The sequence below is a fragment of the Hemitrygon akajei genome, chromosome 15 (genome assembly GCF_048418815.1).
Source record: "Hemitrygon akajei chromosome 15, sHemAka1.3, whole genome shotgun sequence".
NCBI lineage: Eukaryota > Metazoa > Chordata > Chondrichthyes > Myliobatiformes > Dasyatidae > Hemitrygon > Hemitrygon akajei.
The window spans coordinates 15244672-15258845 of record NC_133138.1 but is presented as its reverse complement, the minus strand read 5'-3'; the positions used below and the strand labels follow the sequence as shown (position 1 = coordinate 15258845).

The following is a 14174-nucleotide window of genomic DNA, read 5'->3' as shown; positions in this document are numbered from 1 at the left end:
TCTAAGAATCTTTTCCAACAGCTTTCCCACCACAGACGTAAGACTCACTGGTCTATAATTACCTGGACTATCCCTACTAACTTTTTTGAACAAGGGGACAACATTCGCCTCCCTCCAATCCTCCGGTACCATTCCCATGGACAACAAGGACATAAAGATCCTAGCCAGAGGTTCAGCAATCTCTTCCCTTGCCTCGTGGAGCAGCCTGGGGAATATTCCATCAGGCCTCAGGGACTTATCCGTCCTAATGTATCTTAACAACTCCAACACCTCCTCTCTCTTAATATCAACATGCTCCAGAACATCAACCTCACTCATATTGTCCTCACCATCATCAAGTTCCCTCTCACTGGTGAATACCGAAGAGAAGTATTCATTGAGGACCTCGCTCACTTCCACAGCCTCCGGGCACATCTTTCCACTTTTTTCTCTAATCGGTCCTACCTTCACTCCTGTCATCCTTTTGTTCTTCACATAACTGAAGAATGCCTTGGGGTTTTCCTTTACCCTACTCGCCAAGGCCGTCTCATGCCCCCTTCTTGCTCTTCTCAGCCCCTTCTTAAGCTCCTTTCTTGCTACCCTATATTCCTCAATAGACCCATCTGATCCTTGCTTCCTAAACCTCATGTATGCTGTCTTCTTCTGCCTAACTAGATTTTCCACTTCACTTGTCACCCATGGTTCCTTCTGTTACGAAGGATGAACAGCTCTGATGGGCAGAAGGGTTGCCCATGTCCCCTCCCCTGGGAGAATTACAAACCGTTACTGTTGCAATGCTGCTAATGAGAGAGAAAGAGATGGAACAAAAACATACTGGGACTGGAACATTTGCTTCAGACAAGGGAGAGATAACACCGGGAAAGAGAGACTTGTTGTTCCACCATATTATGACTCCTGAAAGACTTATGGCTCCGGAGAGGGCTGTTTACTTGGTACTATTCTGTTCATTAAAATTCCTCAGTGGACAGCCGGAGTGGGCTGGTTTGATGGACTAAGCCATTCAAAACTGATTGACACCCGAGACCTCGTGAGTAGGGATAAAAGTGAGGTCTGGGGAGACACCCCTGAGACGCACCAAGAGACACACTAGTGAGCACTGCTTAAGTGTTGGAACCCACGAGAAAGTGTGGGGCATTGGAGACCGAACGAAGGATCGGTCAATTTTAACGCACAGTGTTTATAGTGAGGCCGGTGGGGGCTTGTGTGTGTGTCCACCCTTGCCTGGGTGACGAGTCCACCATAGAAGAACTGTCTAGCTAAAGGACAGAGGGGTCATACCTGAATGGCCACAACAACACATCAACGGATCAAAAACATAAAGGAAGGTTTGACTGACTGTAGCTGTCACTGTTTGCTCGCCCTCTCTCTCTCTCTCCCTCCAACGGTTACAACAAAAGAACCAACAACTACCTCAGCCTACATGAACTGAACTTTATACTTTCCCATGATAATTCATTATCCCCTAGACAACGATCGAGCTTGTTTATTATTGATTACTATTATACCCACACTTTTAGGTTTAGTATTGCTAATGTGTATTATCTGTATATTTGCATTGTTGATATTGATTAGTATATTTTACTAATAAACACTGTTTGAAAATAGTACCAGACTCCAACGGATACTTCTATCTTTGCTGGTAAGACACCCAGTTACGGGGTACGTAACACTTCACCCTACCATTCTTTATCTTCTTCACCGGGACAAATTTATCCCTAACATCCTGTAAGAGACCCTTAAACATCGACCACATGTCTATAGTACATTTCCCTGCAAAAACATCATCCCAATTCACACTCGCAAGTTCTAGCCTTATAGCCTCATAATTTGCCCTTCCCCAATTAAAAAATTTCCTATCCTCTCTGATTCTATCCTTTTTCATGATAATGCTAAAGGTCAGGGAGCGGTGATCACTGTCCCCCAGATGCTCACCCACTGACAGATCTGTGACCTGACCCAGTTCGTTACCTAATACTAGATCTAGTATGGCATTCCCCCTAGTCGGTCTGTCAACATACTGTGACGGGAATCCATCCTGGACACACTTAAACTCTGCCCCATCTAAACCCTTGGAACTAATCAAGTGCCAATCAATATTAGGGAAGTTAAAGTCACCCATGATAACAACCCTGTTATTTTTGCACCTTTCCAAAATCTGCCTCCCAATCTGCTCCTCGGTATCTCTGCTGCTACCAGGGGGCCTATAGAATATCCCCAGTAGAGTAACTGCTCCCTTCCTGTTCCTGAGTATATGGCATTATTCTGGAGAAAGAGAGGAGAATTCTAGGCATTTATTGCCCAGTCAACATCACTAAAACAAAGTATTACAATACTGTTGATAGGGGTGCACATGTTGTTTAATGCTTACATATTTTGACAGTGACAACAATTCTGAAGTTACCCTCATTGGTTACAAAACACTGATTTCCTGTAACAGTTGCCAAGTACAAATATTCCTAAATCAATTCCATCGGAAGAATGCAATAGAAAAAGTCTTTGTAGACTAACCCTTTTATCCTCAATAGTGAAGATGCCCATTAGCTACAGAAAGTAGTCTATTCAAATGGCACAAAGGTTATTTTCAATATAAAAAAGCAGACAGGGCAAATACTGCATCTCACCAATTTTGGGATCTGGATAAGGCAAGTCCTTGGGACAATTGTAAACTGCTTCAAGGTCAAAGCATTCTTTCCTGTAGAATGTGAGAACTTTGGAGAATGGTGCTGCATGGTTCTTGGGAAACACTTCACAATCACTAAAAAGAAATTAGAAGAAAATTTCTGTATGATCTTACTGTAAATGTATTAAACACCACACAAATCATTCTCCACATATCAATAACTGGAGACAAGCTGTGTGTAGCTAATACAGGAACATATGAAATTCTTTCTGTGATTATCAATAACAAAGTGTTTCTTTAAGTGTCCTTTAATTACTTCAAACTGCTACATGCTTTTATGCAAACTTGGATGGTTATATCAATGAACAGATGACTCCATTGGTCTGGAATCATATCACAATGGTCAAAGACACAGATTCTCATACCACAAAACCCACACCCCATAAGCTTTAAAGGTCACATTATTGATACTAGGTCTGTTGTTTAATTCGTTAACTGAATTTAAATGTCGTGGCACAATTTAAAATGATTAGTTCAGGTGTTCAACATAAATCCGCAATAGAACCATCTGCCACCATACCAACATGCACAAATGTATTCTAAATCTAGAGAATCTAGTTGTCTCATTCATTACTCCTTGCACGTTAGGTAAGGAAAGATCAAACTGAGTGCAATTCAGTATAGTTAACAATCTCATTCATTCAGAAAGTGACCAGGAAAAGGATTAGCATCTGTGGCAAGGGAATTGTAGCAGTTCTGATGATAGCTTTTGGCTTGCTGGTATTTAACTGGAAGGAACTTCAACTTAAACTATAATTGGATAGTGAGCAAATAGACTGACATTACAACATGCAACGCTGCAACAGCAAGAGTTGGATTACAAGCAAAATAGCCTATATATGGAACCTGACACATTTTCAAATGACACTGGAGCAGGACAGAAAATTGAAGCAGATGAACTGGACAAGGAAAACTTAAACAGCTCTAGAGAAAATGGTGCTGAGCGGAAAAAAAACTTAACTGGCTAGAGAAAAGCAAAACAAGCCCAGGGTAGTCCATTAACAGAGGAAATGCAATTGATCATGTCTAAGGCTTCAAAGAGGTGGGGGAAAGATAGTAAATACATCAGTTTCACAAAATTAATACTTCCGAATATGGTCCAATTGTTGCTGTGGCAGACAGAAATCTGACTGGATACTTTCAAAGCATGTAATTATAAGAAAGGTGAATACAGGGTTGAGAAACTAACACATGTGCAGGGCTTTTGGAGAGGTTATAATTTATTAGAGTCTAATGGGATGTTTAGCATATTTGGGTGGTAATAATGACTTTGAATGGCAGAGCCACAATTATCTGAGGAGAAGCAACAATTGGAAGACACTCGCAGAAAGCCCAAGATACTCAACTGTTCACCATGAATATTGTCAAAGGATACTATGGCCCTTATTGACAAGATGAATTTGCATAAGACATTTTTAAGGCTAGTAGAAGAGGAACTAGATAATGTGCATTCGGTGGGAAGCTGGTATTATAGGAGTAAATAAAAGCATGTGATCAAATCTTCCTAATTTTGATGATACCAGCTCCTATAAGGATTGAGGATAGGTGGAGGACTATTGGTGCTAGAGAAAAACACATACAGCTGGGAGTTAGCACTATTCTGGAATGATCCTAGAAAGCAAAATTGTTTTGGCACAAGAGGAAGGACAGATGGTGTTGATGCAGAAATCCTTTTAACTCCATAAAAGCAAAAATCTGCCATTTAAAAAGAATAGTGCACAACTGCAGGTTTTTTTCCTGCTCTGCCACTATTTGAACTGCATCCTCTACATGCCTCCTGGAAATAAAAAGCCAAGTTATGACTCCAAAATCGATGATGGCTTTTACAATAAGATCCAGTTGGCTTCAGCTGCCTTCACAGGTGAGCCTTATAGCATTTCATCTAGATTGTGATAAAAGAATCAAGGCAGCATTAGCATTTGACCACAAGTTACTAGCACATTTATTTCAAAGTAAGCAATCTCAATCCTTGTTCTGCTGTGTACCTACTCTCACTCCAACATCTGAATGCCATATATCATGATTCTTAAAAATTCCAAAGGGAAATTGAATAGAATCCATCTTCAACTACTCCGATTCATGTGATCCAATTGATACAAATTGTTTACAGTTCAAAAATTTGAAATAAATGCTCACCCAAGACCTTCTTCAGCAGGTGAATTCCATCTCACGGATATTGGGAATGGAACCAAATCAGTGATAGAAAATTCCCTCACTTTAAAAGCAGGTGAAAGAATAGCACACTGGAAAAGTAAAAAAAGTGAAGCATGTTACCTCAGACAATGTTGATAAATAACTGAAATAATCCAGTCATCTTAAGTGCAGGGGATACATTCAGTGGTTTGAATGATAAAGTTATTGAGGTGCAAAAGCCAAGAATAGGTTCAAATTCAGGGCTTGGAGAATAGTATCCAGAGGACAGGATGGATCGTTATTGAGAGAGTAGCAAGCATAGACCTCCACTAATATTTTTTCAGGTGGGGTTGCTTGTGTTTTCATGACTGGCATTTGGCTAAACAAAGACGAAAATTGAGACAGGCCTATGAAAATGCAGAGTATATTAAAATCACAACTAGTAAACTTAAAGAAAGGTTACTTTTGCTCTGTAGGCTTTTTCTATTGGTCTAGGAATGGTTTCTTGAACATACTCCCATGTAAAAGCTGATACTTCGGGGCACTAAATTTATAACGTCAAACCTCTGCCATGCAGTTTATAACTTGCTGAATTTTCTTAAATTTTACAGATTTAATCAGTTCAAAGCTGAGTAGTTCTGCTAAACCACAAGTCATACCAATGAATTTATTTCCCCTTTGGTTGATCTCACTCAACAAGCTGAGAAGGTGACAAACAAGTGGAATAGAACATTTCAAAAAAACAAAAAACTTTTTGGTTAAGATAAACCACCCTTCCCCCATTAAAGCAACTGGAATGGGGCATCACTTCCATCGTTTATGCTGCTAACTAAAGCAAGCTCATTAACAATTTGCAATCAAAAGGCAATAGGGAGCCGTGGGGGTGAGGGGGGTGAAAGAAAGGGTTAAGAAAAAACTTCCAGTTCCACTATGTTAGAGATCAGGACCAAATAAAGAGCATCACAGATTTAAGCAATAATCCCACTGCCAGTTAATACAATGTACTAAAATACTAGACTATCTACAGAAATTTTATTATTGCATAACAGAAAGTAATCTTGCTTTCCAATCAATACATCCAAAAGAACACTAATTATAACTAAAAAATCATGTGGTGGTGCATTGTACACTAGTCCAAAACAGAGCATGAGCATGACCATTTAATTGCTGATTTTTCCATAGCAATATAATGAGATGACCTTTATCAAAGGAGACTGGAGAGCCACACACCGTGCTTCAGAACACATACAGAATAAACTTTTTACCTGCAAAGCACAACCACGAGCTACAGCTTCATCTGCATTTAAGGTTGTACTGAGGGTTTTCCCAAAGAATTTAGTAATGCGCTCTTTGATGGCAGGGATACGAGTTGCTCCACCCACAATCTCAACAGCATAAATATCCTCTCGTTTCAGCTCTACAGGAAGGAGAAATATTTGTTACTGAAGGATTACGGTAGCATCTTTATACTGATTGAATACACGAGGTGAGAGACAAAGGGATGTTCCATCATGAAATATATTTGTTTCAGATCGTTTAATACTAAAACTCAAGTGATGTATCCGTTGTAAGTAGCACTATGAAATTCCAGAATTCACATTTCAAGAGTAATATCTAAAATTACACGCACATTATTGTGAATATCATGGAAGAAAAAGCACTCTATTACTTTGAGTCTCCTTTTATTTAAATGAACATTTTTATTATGCAAACATTCTCAGTGAATAACTTCAAAGCACGGTATTTAAGTCAGAATAATCACGAGGAAATCTGCAGATGCTGGAAATTCAAACAACACACACAAAATGCTGGTAGAACACAGCAGGCCAGGCAGCATCTATAAGAAGTACTGTCGACGTTTTGGGCCGAGACCTTTGTCAGGACTAACTGAAAGGAAAGATACTAAGAGATTTGAAAGTAGTGGCGGGAGGGGGAAATGCAAAATGATAGGAGAAGACCGGAGGGGTGGGATGAAGCTAAGAGCTGGAATGGTGATTGGCGAAAGTGATAGAGCTGGAGAAGGGAAAGGATCATGGGACGGGAAGCCTCAGGAGAAAGAAAGGGGGAGGGGGGAGCACCAGAGGGAGATAGAGAACAGGCAGAGTGATAGGCAGAGAGAGAGAGAGAGAGAGAGAGAGAGAGAGAGAGAGAAAAAAAACAACTAAATATTGTCAGGGATGAGGTAAGAAGGGGAGGAGAGGGCATTAATGGAAGTTAGAGAAGTCAATGTTCACGCCATCAGGTTGGAGGCTACCCAGCCGGTACATAAGGTGTTGTTCCTTCAACCTGAATGTGGCTTCATCTTTGACAGTAGAGGAGGCCATGGATAGACATATCAGAATGGGAACGGGACGTGGAATTAAAATGTACCACCGGGAGATCCTGCTTTCTCTGGTGGACCGAGCGTAGGTGTTCAGCGCAACGGTCTCCCAGTCTGCGTCGGATCTCACCAATATATAAAAGGCCACACTGGGAGCACCAGATGTAGTATACCACACCAGCCGACTCACTGATGAAGTGTCACCTCACTTCCTTCAGTCCTTCCAGGTGAGGTGACACTTCACCTGTATACTGCGTCCGATGCGGCCTTTTATATATTGGTGAGACCAGACAGTCCTTCCAGGTGAGGCAACACTTCACCCGAAATGTCGACAGCGCTTCTCCTTATAGATGCTGCCTGGCTTGCTATGTTCTACCAGCATTTTGTGTGTGTTATTTAAGTCACAGTTCATTACCTAATAATAAGATGAAAGGATCCCACAGAAAGTGATCAAGAAACAAAATCAGAAAAGATGAAAAAAATCCACCTTCCTCAGTATAATAATTGAAGAAATTTAATCAGAGGTTAATTTAAATTAGATAAATATTTTAAGAATGTAAAAACAGCTGGAACAGGTTAAGGAATTCAGATCAAATTTGAATACTGTAATAAGGAGACAACTTTTAGTTCATTTGTCATGATACTTTGACCATATAATTTGAAATAAGTTAAAATGTGAACAAACAAAAATAAATCAATTAAAATATAATACTCACTAGTCTGCTCCATGAGACTACGAAGAGGAGAGTCCACCCGGGAAAAAAGCGAACTGCTCATCTCTTCAAACTGGTTCCTTTAAACATTTCAAAGTAAAAATGAAGTGTTTTGAAACTTTGGTCCAAATGTAAGATGCCTATCCATGAACTTTTAAAAAGACAAACTGGACAACAATATACTTTGATTTTTAAACTTATAGACATAAAAATTGTATTTTTCAAATTTCTAATGAAACACCCCAATATTCTATGTACAATAGAGTAGAAAAATTGAATGTATCAAACTGATAAATTTCCAATTATATAGCTCGACCCTTCAATGTAAAATTTGCTCTTCTGACATTGCACTCAATTCAAAGGATAAGTGAGCAACAATGTCACATTTCCCAAATACTCTAATGTATTCCCAATCGTTTGTCATGGACACAACATTGTGGAAATATTTTCACATGGATTGCTGTGATATATTATCACCTTTTCATAAGCTATCAGTGATAATAAATATTAGCCATGCCAAAAATTTTCAGATTTCAAAGAATGATATAAACCTTGGGATTTGATATTAGTATTATGGCAAATAGTGACAGAACACTCAGTTTGCCTTTCTATGATGGTAATATAGATCAATAAACAATTACAAAAATCTACTAGCAGTTTTGGGGAAAATAAAGCACCTTCTATTTCTTATACCAACCATATGGTATAATAAATCATGAGATTAGCTTCACAAGTTTTGGGAAAGCAGACAAATGTGTACATTTTAAAACATGGTGGAACTTTGATCCATCGAGAGATCATTCACCCTTCAAATCGGGCCATAAGGCTATCCAACAGCCTTTAAGTGAGTCATTAGGTTCTGCTGAAACTCTGACATTTTGAAGCAGTACCTTTTGAAAAGCAGAGCAGTATGGGACAGCTGCCAGCTAAGCCAAGCTGCTGATTCACTCCCTATTTTGAGTTTTTCACAGCTGCTGATGTCATGACTATTATCTGTCATAGTTTTCCAAGTGTGCACAGTATTCACTGCATACAGTTCTGTCTACAAACATACATCCAAAAACTCTGATTTATATCAGCACAATTTTGTTGCAACATTAAATTTGCTAACTACACAACTGTCAAACAGGAAATGATCTGCTCTGTTATAATGCTCTCCAATTGCGATGCTCTCCAATTTGGAAGTGTAGGTTAGGAGAAAGCAGACATATTTAGCATGGATCAATAACATTTTAAATATCAAACAGTTCATCCATCTACTCATGAAGATGGAAGAACATTTTACTCAATGAAAAGAAAATTTGACTAGTTTCTTCTCTACTTAATTCCAGGCTTTACAAAAACTTTACACAGGCTTTTGTTCAACAAATGTTCTTTGAAAGAAAATAGAAAATTTAAAAAAAATGCAAAGTTATCTGTGCTATCCTTTCATGTTTGGGTCAGATCATATGAGAATCTTCGGGGCCATCCATCCCCAGTAAAACATTTGCAGTTTTAGGTTACTATACCTCAGCTGCACGACTAAATGCTAGAAGGGGAAAAATTTACTGCCTTTCTGTCCTGCTTATCACATAAAACTCATATAAATTTTACTGGATTCCAGAACAGTGAAACACTGAGTAGTGCATTTAGATCATACTGCATTACTGCTTTTAGTACATTTTAACTTGCAGAAATGCTATTTGTAGTCCACTGTTCTCTACTGCAGTGTTCATTCCAGTAACTGTAGCTGTTATAAACTCTAAAGAATGAGAATCCTGAAACCAACATTATTTTGTACCTGTTTAATACTCCAGAAACATCAATGTCATTCATGAAACACTCAATATTCAATGGTAAGTCCGATGCATTGGCACTCATTAGTTTCTTCAGCTTTTCGCATTCCTGGGAAAGCCGGATTACAGCTCGAATCTTTGATTTAACATCTAGTTTGTATTTTTTACTGAATTCTTCACAGAAGTGATTTACTAAAATCTCATCAAAGTTTCTTCCACCCAAGTAGGGGTCATAAGCAGTAGCAAGGACCTAGGATAACACAAACCTACAGTTAAACGGCAAGGGAACAAAAGCTACAAATTACAAAATAAAAGCACGTTATTTTTGCAGACACTCTCTAACCAACAGTATATGAATATTCTAAAAAGTTAAGAGTTGCAGTGGTAGAGCAACATGCTTGGATCACTGACAGATCTGCATATTATTTTGTCTACAACTACAAATGAACTTCCTTACCTCTGTAGCCATTCTTTAGTGTACCATTTTTGGTACGTTAAAGGGTCCTTCTGCCCATTCTGTACCGACCATGATGCCTATTGAAACTAATACTTCTACTTCCTAACTATTGAAATACTTCTTAAATGTTGCTATGGTATCCAGTTTAACCATTTTCTCTAGCAGCAAGGTCCAGGCATTTACCATTCAATGGATTTGAAACAAAAACTTGCCTCACATATCTCCTTTAAACTTCTCCCCCTCACCTCAAAGGTATTCCCTCCTGTAATTAACATCGAAGGGAGCTATCTCACCCATTGCATCTGTTCCAAATGTTAAGAGCTACACCACTTAATTCTACCTTGTATCCACTGGTAGAACCCACTGCCACTCCTAAATGCTATTTAAATGTGATGGAGGTTTGTAAATCTCTATCATGGAAAGAATTTCAGGTCCTATGTACGCTCTAGGGAAAAAAATATATTAATTTTAACTTAAGCCAAAAAGTATCTTGCTATCCTGCTCAAGGAAATAGGCCCTCACAATTTAACTCATTTAGGCTTCTCAATATACTTTAGATCAAGCAAATTTGGATACTGAGTAAACATTTTGTTAATAAAGAATCATTATTTAAGGGGTAATTGCTTCTTGCTCTAGCTGCCATTTGAGTCTAATGTTCAAATTGTAAATTAGACTGCAGTGTATTGGAGATTTTTGCTCTCCACATTTTTAATTCAATGACATTCAGGGTCCGTACAATTTTTCTAAGCATGCAAACTATACAAACTAATTTGGGGAGGATGAGCTGCAAAGCAATAAATAAGCAGCTAAGTTGAGTGGGCAAGAAAACAGTGGATCGAGTACGTGTAAATCAGAAGTTGCCCACTTTAGCAGGAACAGAGAAGCAGATTTTGAATTCAAGACCCGTAAAGGTTAATATTTAAAGGAATTTTGGTATCCTCTATAGAAATCGCAGAGTTAACCTATAGATGCAGCAAGCAAGTAGAAAAAAACATACATTAGTTTATACTGCAGAGTAAAAGTAAGGAAGTCTACATGACTGCCCATTATTTTGCTTCCTTATCCAATAAAGGACAGTTGCCAGGAGGGACAAGGATCTTATCCTGGGCTATGCTTCGGTAAGAGAAGTGAATGGATCTTATATTGTGGAGTTTAGAAGAATGAAGAGGTAATATCACCAAAATGTACTTGAAGTACTCAATATGACAGAAATGCAGATAAGAGAGAAAAGAGTCAAGTTATGCAGTCTACATTAGATTGCCCTAAAACAATCATGGTACATAACTAATTTGTGGTTCTCATTTACTGACTCAGGAGTCTTTACAATTTCAGCAACTTGATATTTACATGGCCGCTGCACGCAGCCAGCACAAATTGTGATTTTGAGTAGCTGATCACCTCTGTTGTGGGGAAATATTGTTTACAATAGTGCTATCTAAAGCTTTTGTTGATTTCCTTCCATTTTGATGATGGAAGTTCATGAGAATTGGTGCATAATCCATTCTTTAAGAATAGAGGCCATCCAGACATGCACTCAAAAGGGAGAGGAAGCAAACTGCTATGGCATTCAGTCCTCAAAATATAATCCTAAGAATTGGATACAATGCCACAAGAAACTAATAAACCTTAGAGACGGGCAAATTCAGCAAATATCTTCAAATGCCATAATCCACCAGATGTATCACTTCATAGTACATATCATACCCTCACCATTGATGTGCCCATGATCTCTCTCAAGGCACATGGTCACTTGACCACTGACAAGATCAAGCAACTTTTCTCCATTCTCCAGATTCTTGCCCAGGCTTTTTCCTACGAACTACTCACCTATGACATCCCCCATATACAAAATACTTCTTTTCACTGCAAGTTGACACACGGGATGAAGGAAGCTGTAGTTAAGCAGTAGAGGACAAGCACAATTGCATCACATTACTGCCAGGAAGAGAGAATGTTCACACTCAGGACTTGGCACTGTCAAGGTCAAACCCTGCTATGAGGCTGAGATGATTGAATACAATACTCTCATAGCTAATCCTCTGCTGCTCATTTCAGTCACCACCATAAAATATCTTTGCTTTAAACACTGACATTGTCAGTAATCTCACCAAACACAATGGCCTTTTACTTTGATAGCTTTAAACTTCAAATAGACAAGCAGCAGCAAACAAAAACAGAACAAACATCTCCCAACTCTCAGATAGAGGAAAATGGAGAGATACAATTTATTGTGAATCATTTGGAGAATTAAGACCAGGTCTAAGAGGTAAATCAGGAGGGCAAAAAGGCATGAGATGGATTTGACAGGTAGGATTAAAAATAATCCCAAGAAGTTCTTCAATTATTTCAATGAAAAGGTTAACTAGGGAGAAACTAGGTTATCAGGGCCACCTATGTATGGAGTTGAATGTTTTTAATTGTGTTTAATAAAATGAATATCCTGGATGCCAAATAAATGAGGCTAATAAGTAGTAAGGCCTTGGATCATATGTATAAGGAAGGAGGTACTTGCAGCTCTGAAGCACATTATGATCGACAAATCCCCAGGGTCAGGCTAAGTGCTTTCTCAGACGTTATGGGAGGCCAGGGAAAAAAAATGTGTTAGCTTTTATAGAAGTATTTGCTTTATCTTTAGCCACTGGCAAAGTTCCAGAAGACTGGAGGGTGGCTAATGTAGTTCCATAATTAAAGGGTTATAAGGACAGGCTAGGGAACTATAGGACAGTGACCCTGACTTCAGTTGTAGGGAAGTTACTGGATGGAATCTTTATTCACTGGAATACAGAAGAATGAGGTGTGAACTTTATATAATCATAAGGAGTATAGATAAGGTTGAACTTTGATGAGTATGTGCATGGAGGGGCCTGAAGGGTTATTGTCCAAACTTAGGCAACAAGGATTAGCAGGGCAGATGCTGTGGTCAGCATGGATCATTAGGATGAAGGACCTGTTTCTATCCTGTACTACTTTATGACTCAGAGAGAAGAATTAGTGCAAATGGATGCATGGTATTTTGCTACTTGTTGTATTACTATAAAGAAACTTCAAACAATTTTACACTTGGCTATTAGATCATATGCTAACACTATTATTAAGGGCAGTAAACGTGACAATGTTCGTAACTTTAATGAGTAAAAATAGAACAGTATGCAATTTTGAATACAAATGACAGGTGAGAGAAATCGACATCAAGGACAAATCAGTACCAACAGCAAATATGTAGCGTTGCACTAGTTTACAATACATTAAGTTTGCATTTAATACTGCAGAAGACTCAGATGAGTGAGGGACAACACAGAAGAAATATTAAAAGACAGCCAATACAATGGAAAGTGGACCGGGCAATAAAGAGAGTGCTAAATTCCAAATGATTAATGTTGAAAGCTCAATGTTAATACCAACACTGATAAGTGTCCAAAAAACATACAAAAATCTACCAGCAGTCCAGTAATATGCTGAGATAGTTTGCCCCAGGGAGTCAGGAGTTGAGAAGCTTAAATTTACAGTACTCTTTCAAGACAACAGCATTTATTTAGTTTCTCAGCTTAAGCAGTTTTCATTGAAGACATCCTTAACAAAGAGGTCCTAGAAATATCATGATTCTTTGTTCATTTTCCTAAATTCTAATGACTGAAACAGTTCCAAAAGATTAAATGGTGGCTAAATGTAACCCAGTGATTTAAAGAGCTGGAGAATCAAGGGAGCTAAAGATTGGTTTAGTCTGATATTGGTAGTGTGGAAAATATTAGTCTATTATAAAAAACAATAGCAAAACATACAGAAAACATCTACCATGATTGAACAAATTCAACACAGACTTATGAAAGGGAAATCACACATTTTGATGAAGTAACTAGCATAATAATGGAGAGACAAACAGTGGATATTTTGTGTGTGTGACAGTGGATTTTGGACTTCCAGATATTTTTGGTAAGATTTGACATAAAAGAGTAGTGTGCAAAATTATAGCACATGGAATTGGAGGTTAAAATACTGACATGGACAGAGAATTGGTTGGCAGACAGGAAACCAGGAACTTAGCCACCATTGAAATGATTGGAATTGTTTCAGAGTCATTCGAACTTCAGAAAATTAA

General features: G+C 38.5%; 1 protein-coding gene across 1 annotated transcript in view; it reads right to left on the bottom strand.

Moving 5' to 3' along the window:
• LOC140739176 (heat shock 70 kDa protein 4-like) overlaps positions 1–14174 on the bottom strand; it is a 47009-nt gene that overhangs the window by 18827 nt on the left and 14008 nt on the right. The window contains exons 7-11 of the mRNA XM_073067212.1: positions 9627–9871; positions 7850–7926; positions 6079–6230; positions 4817–4923; positions 2622–2755 (exon numbers count right to left, since the gene is read on the bottom strand). Coding sequence (XP_072923313.1) covers positions 2622–2755; positions 4817–4923; positions 6079–6230; positions 7850–7926; positions 9627–9871 — 715 coding nt within the window. The remainder of the gene's footprint in view (positions 1–2621; positions 2756–4816; positions 4924–6078; positions 6231–7849; positions 7927–9626; positions 9872–14174) is intronic.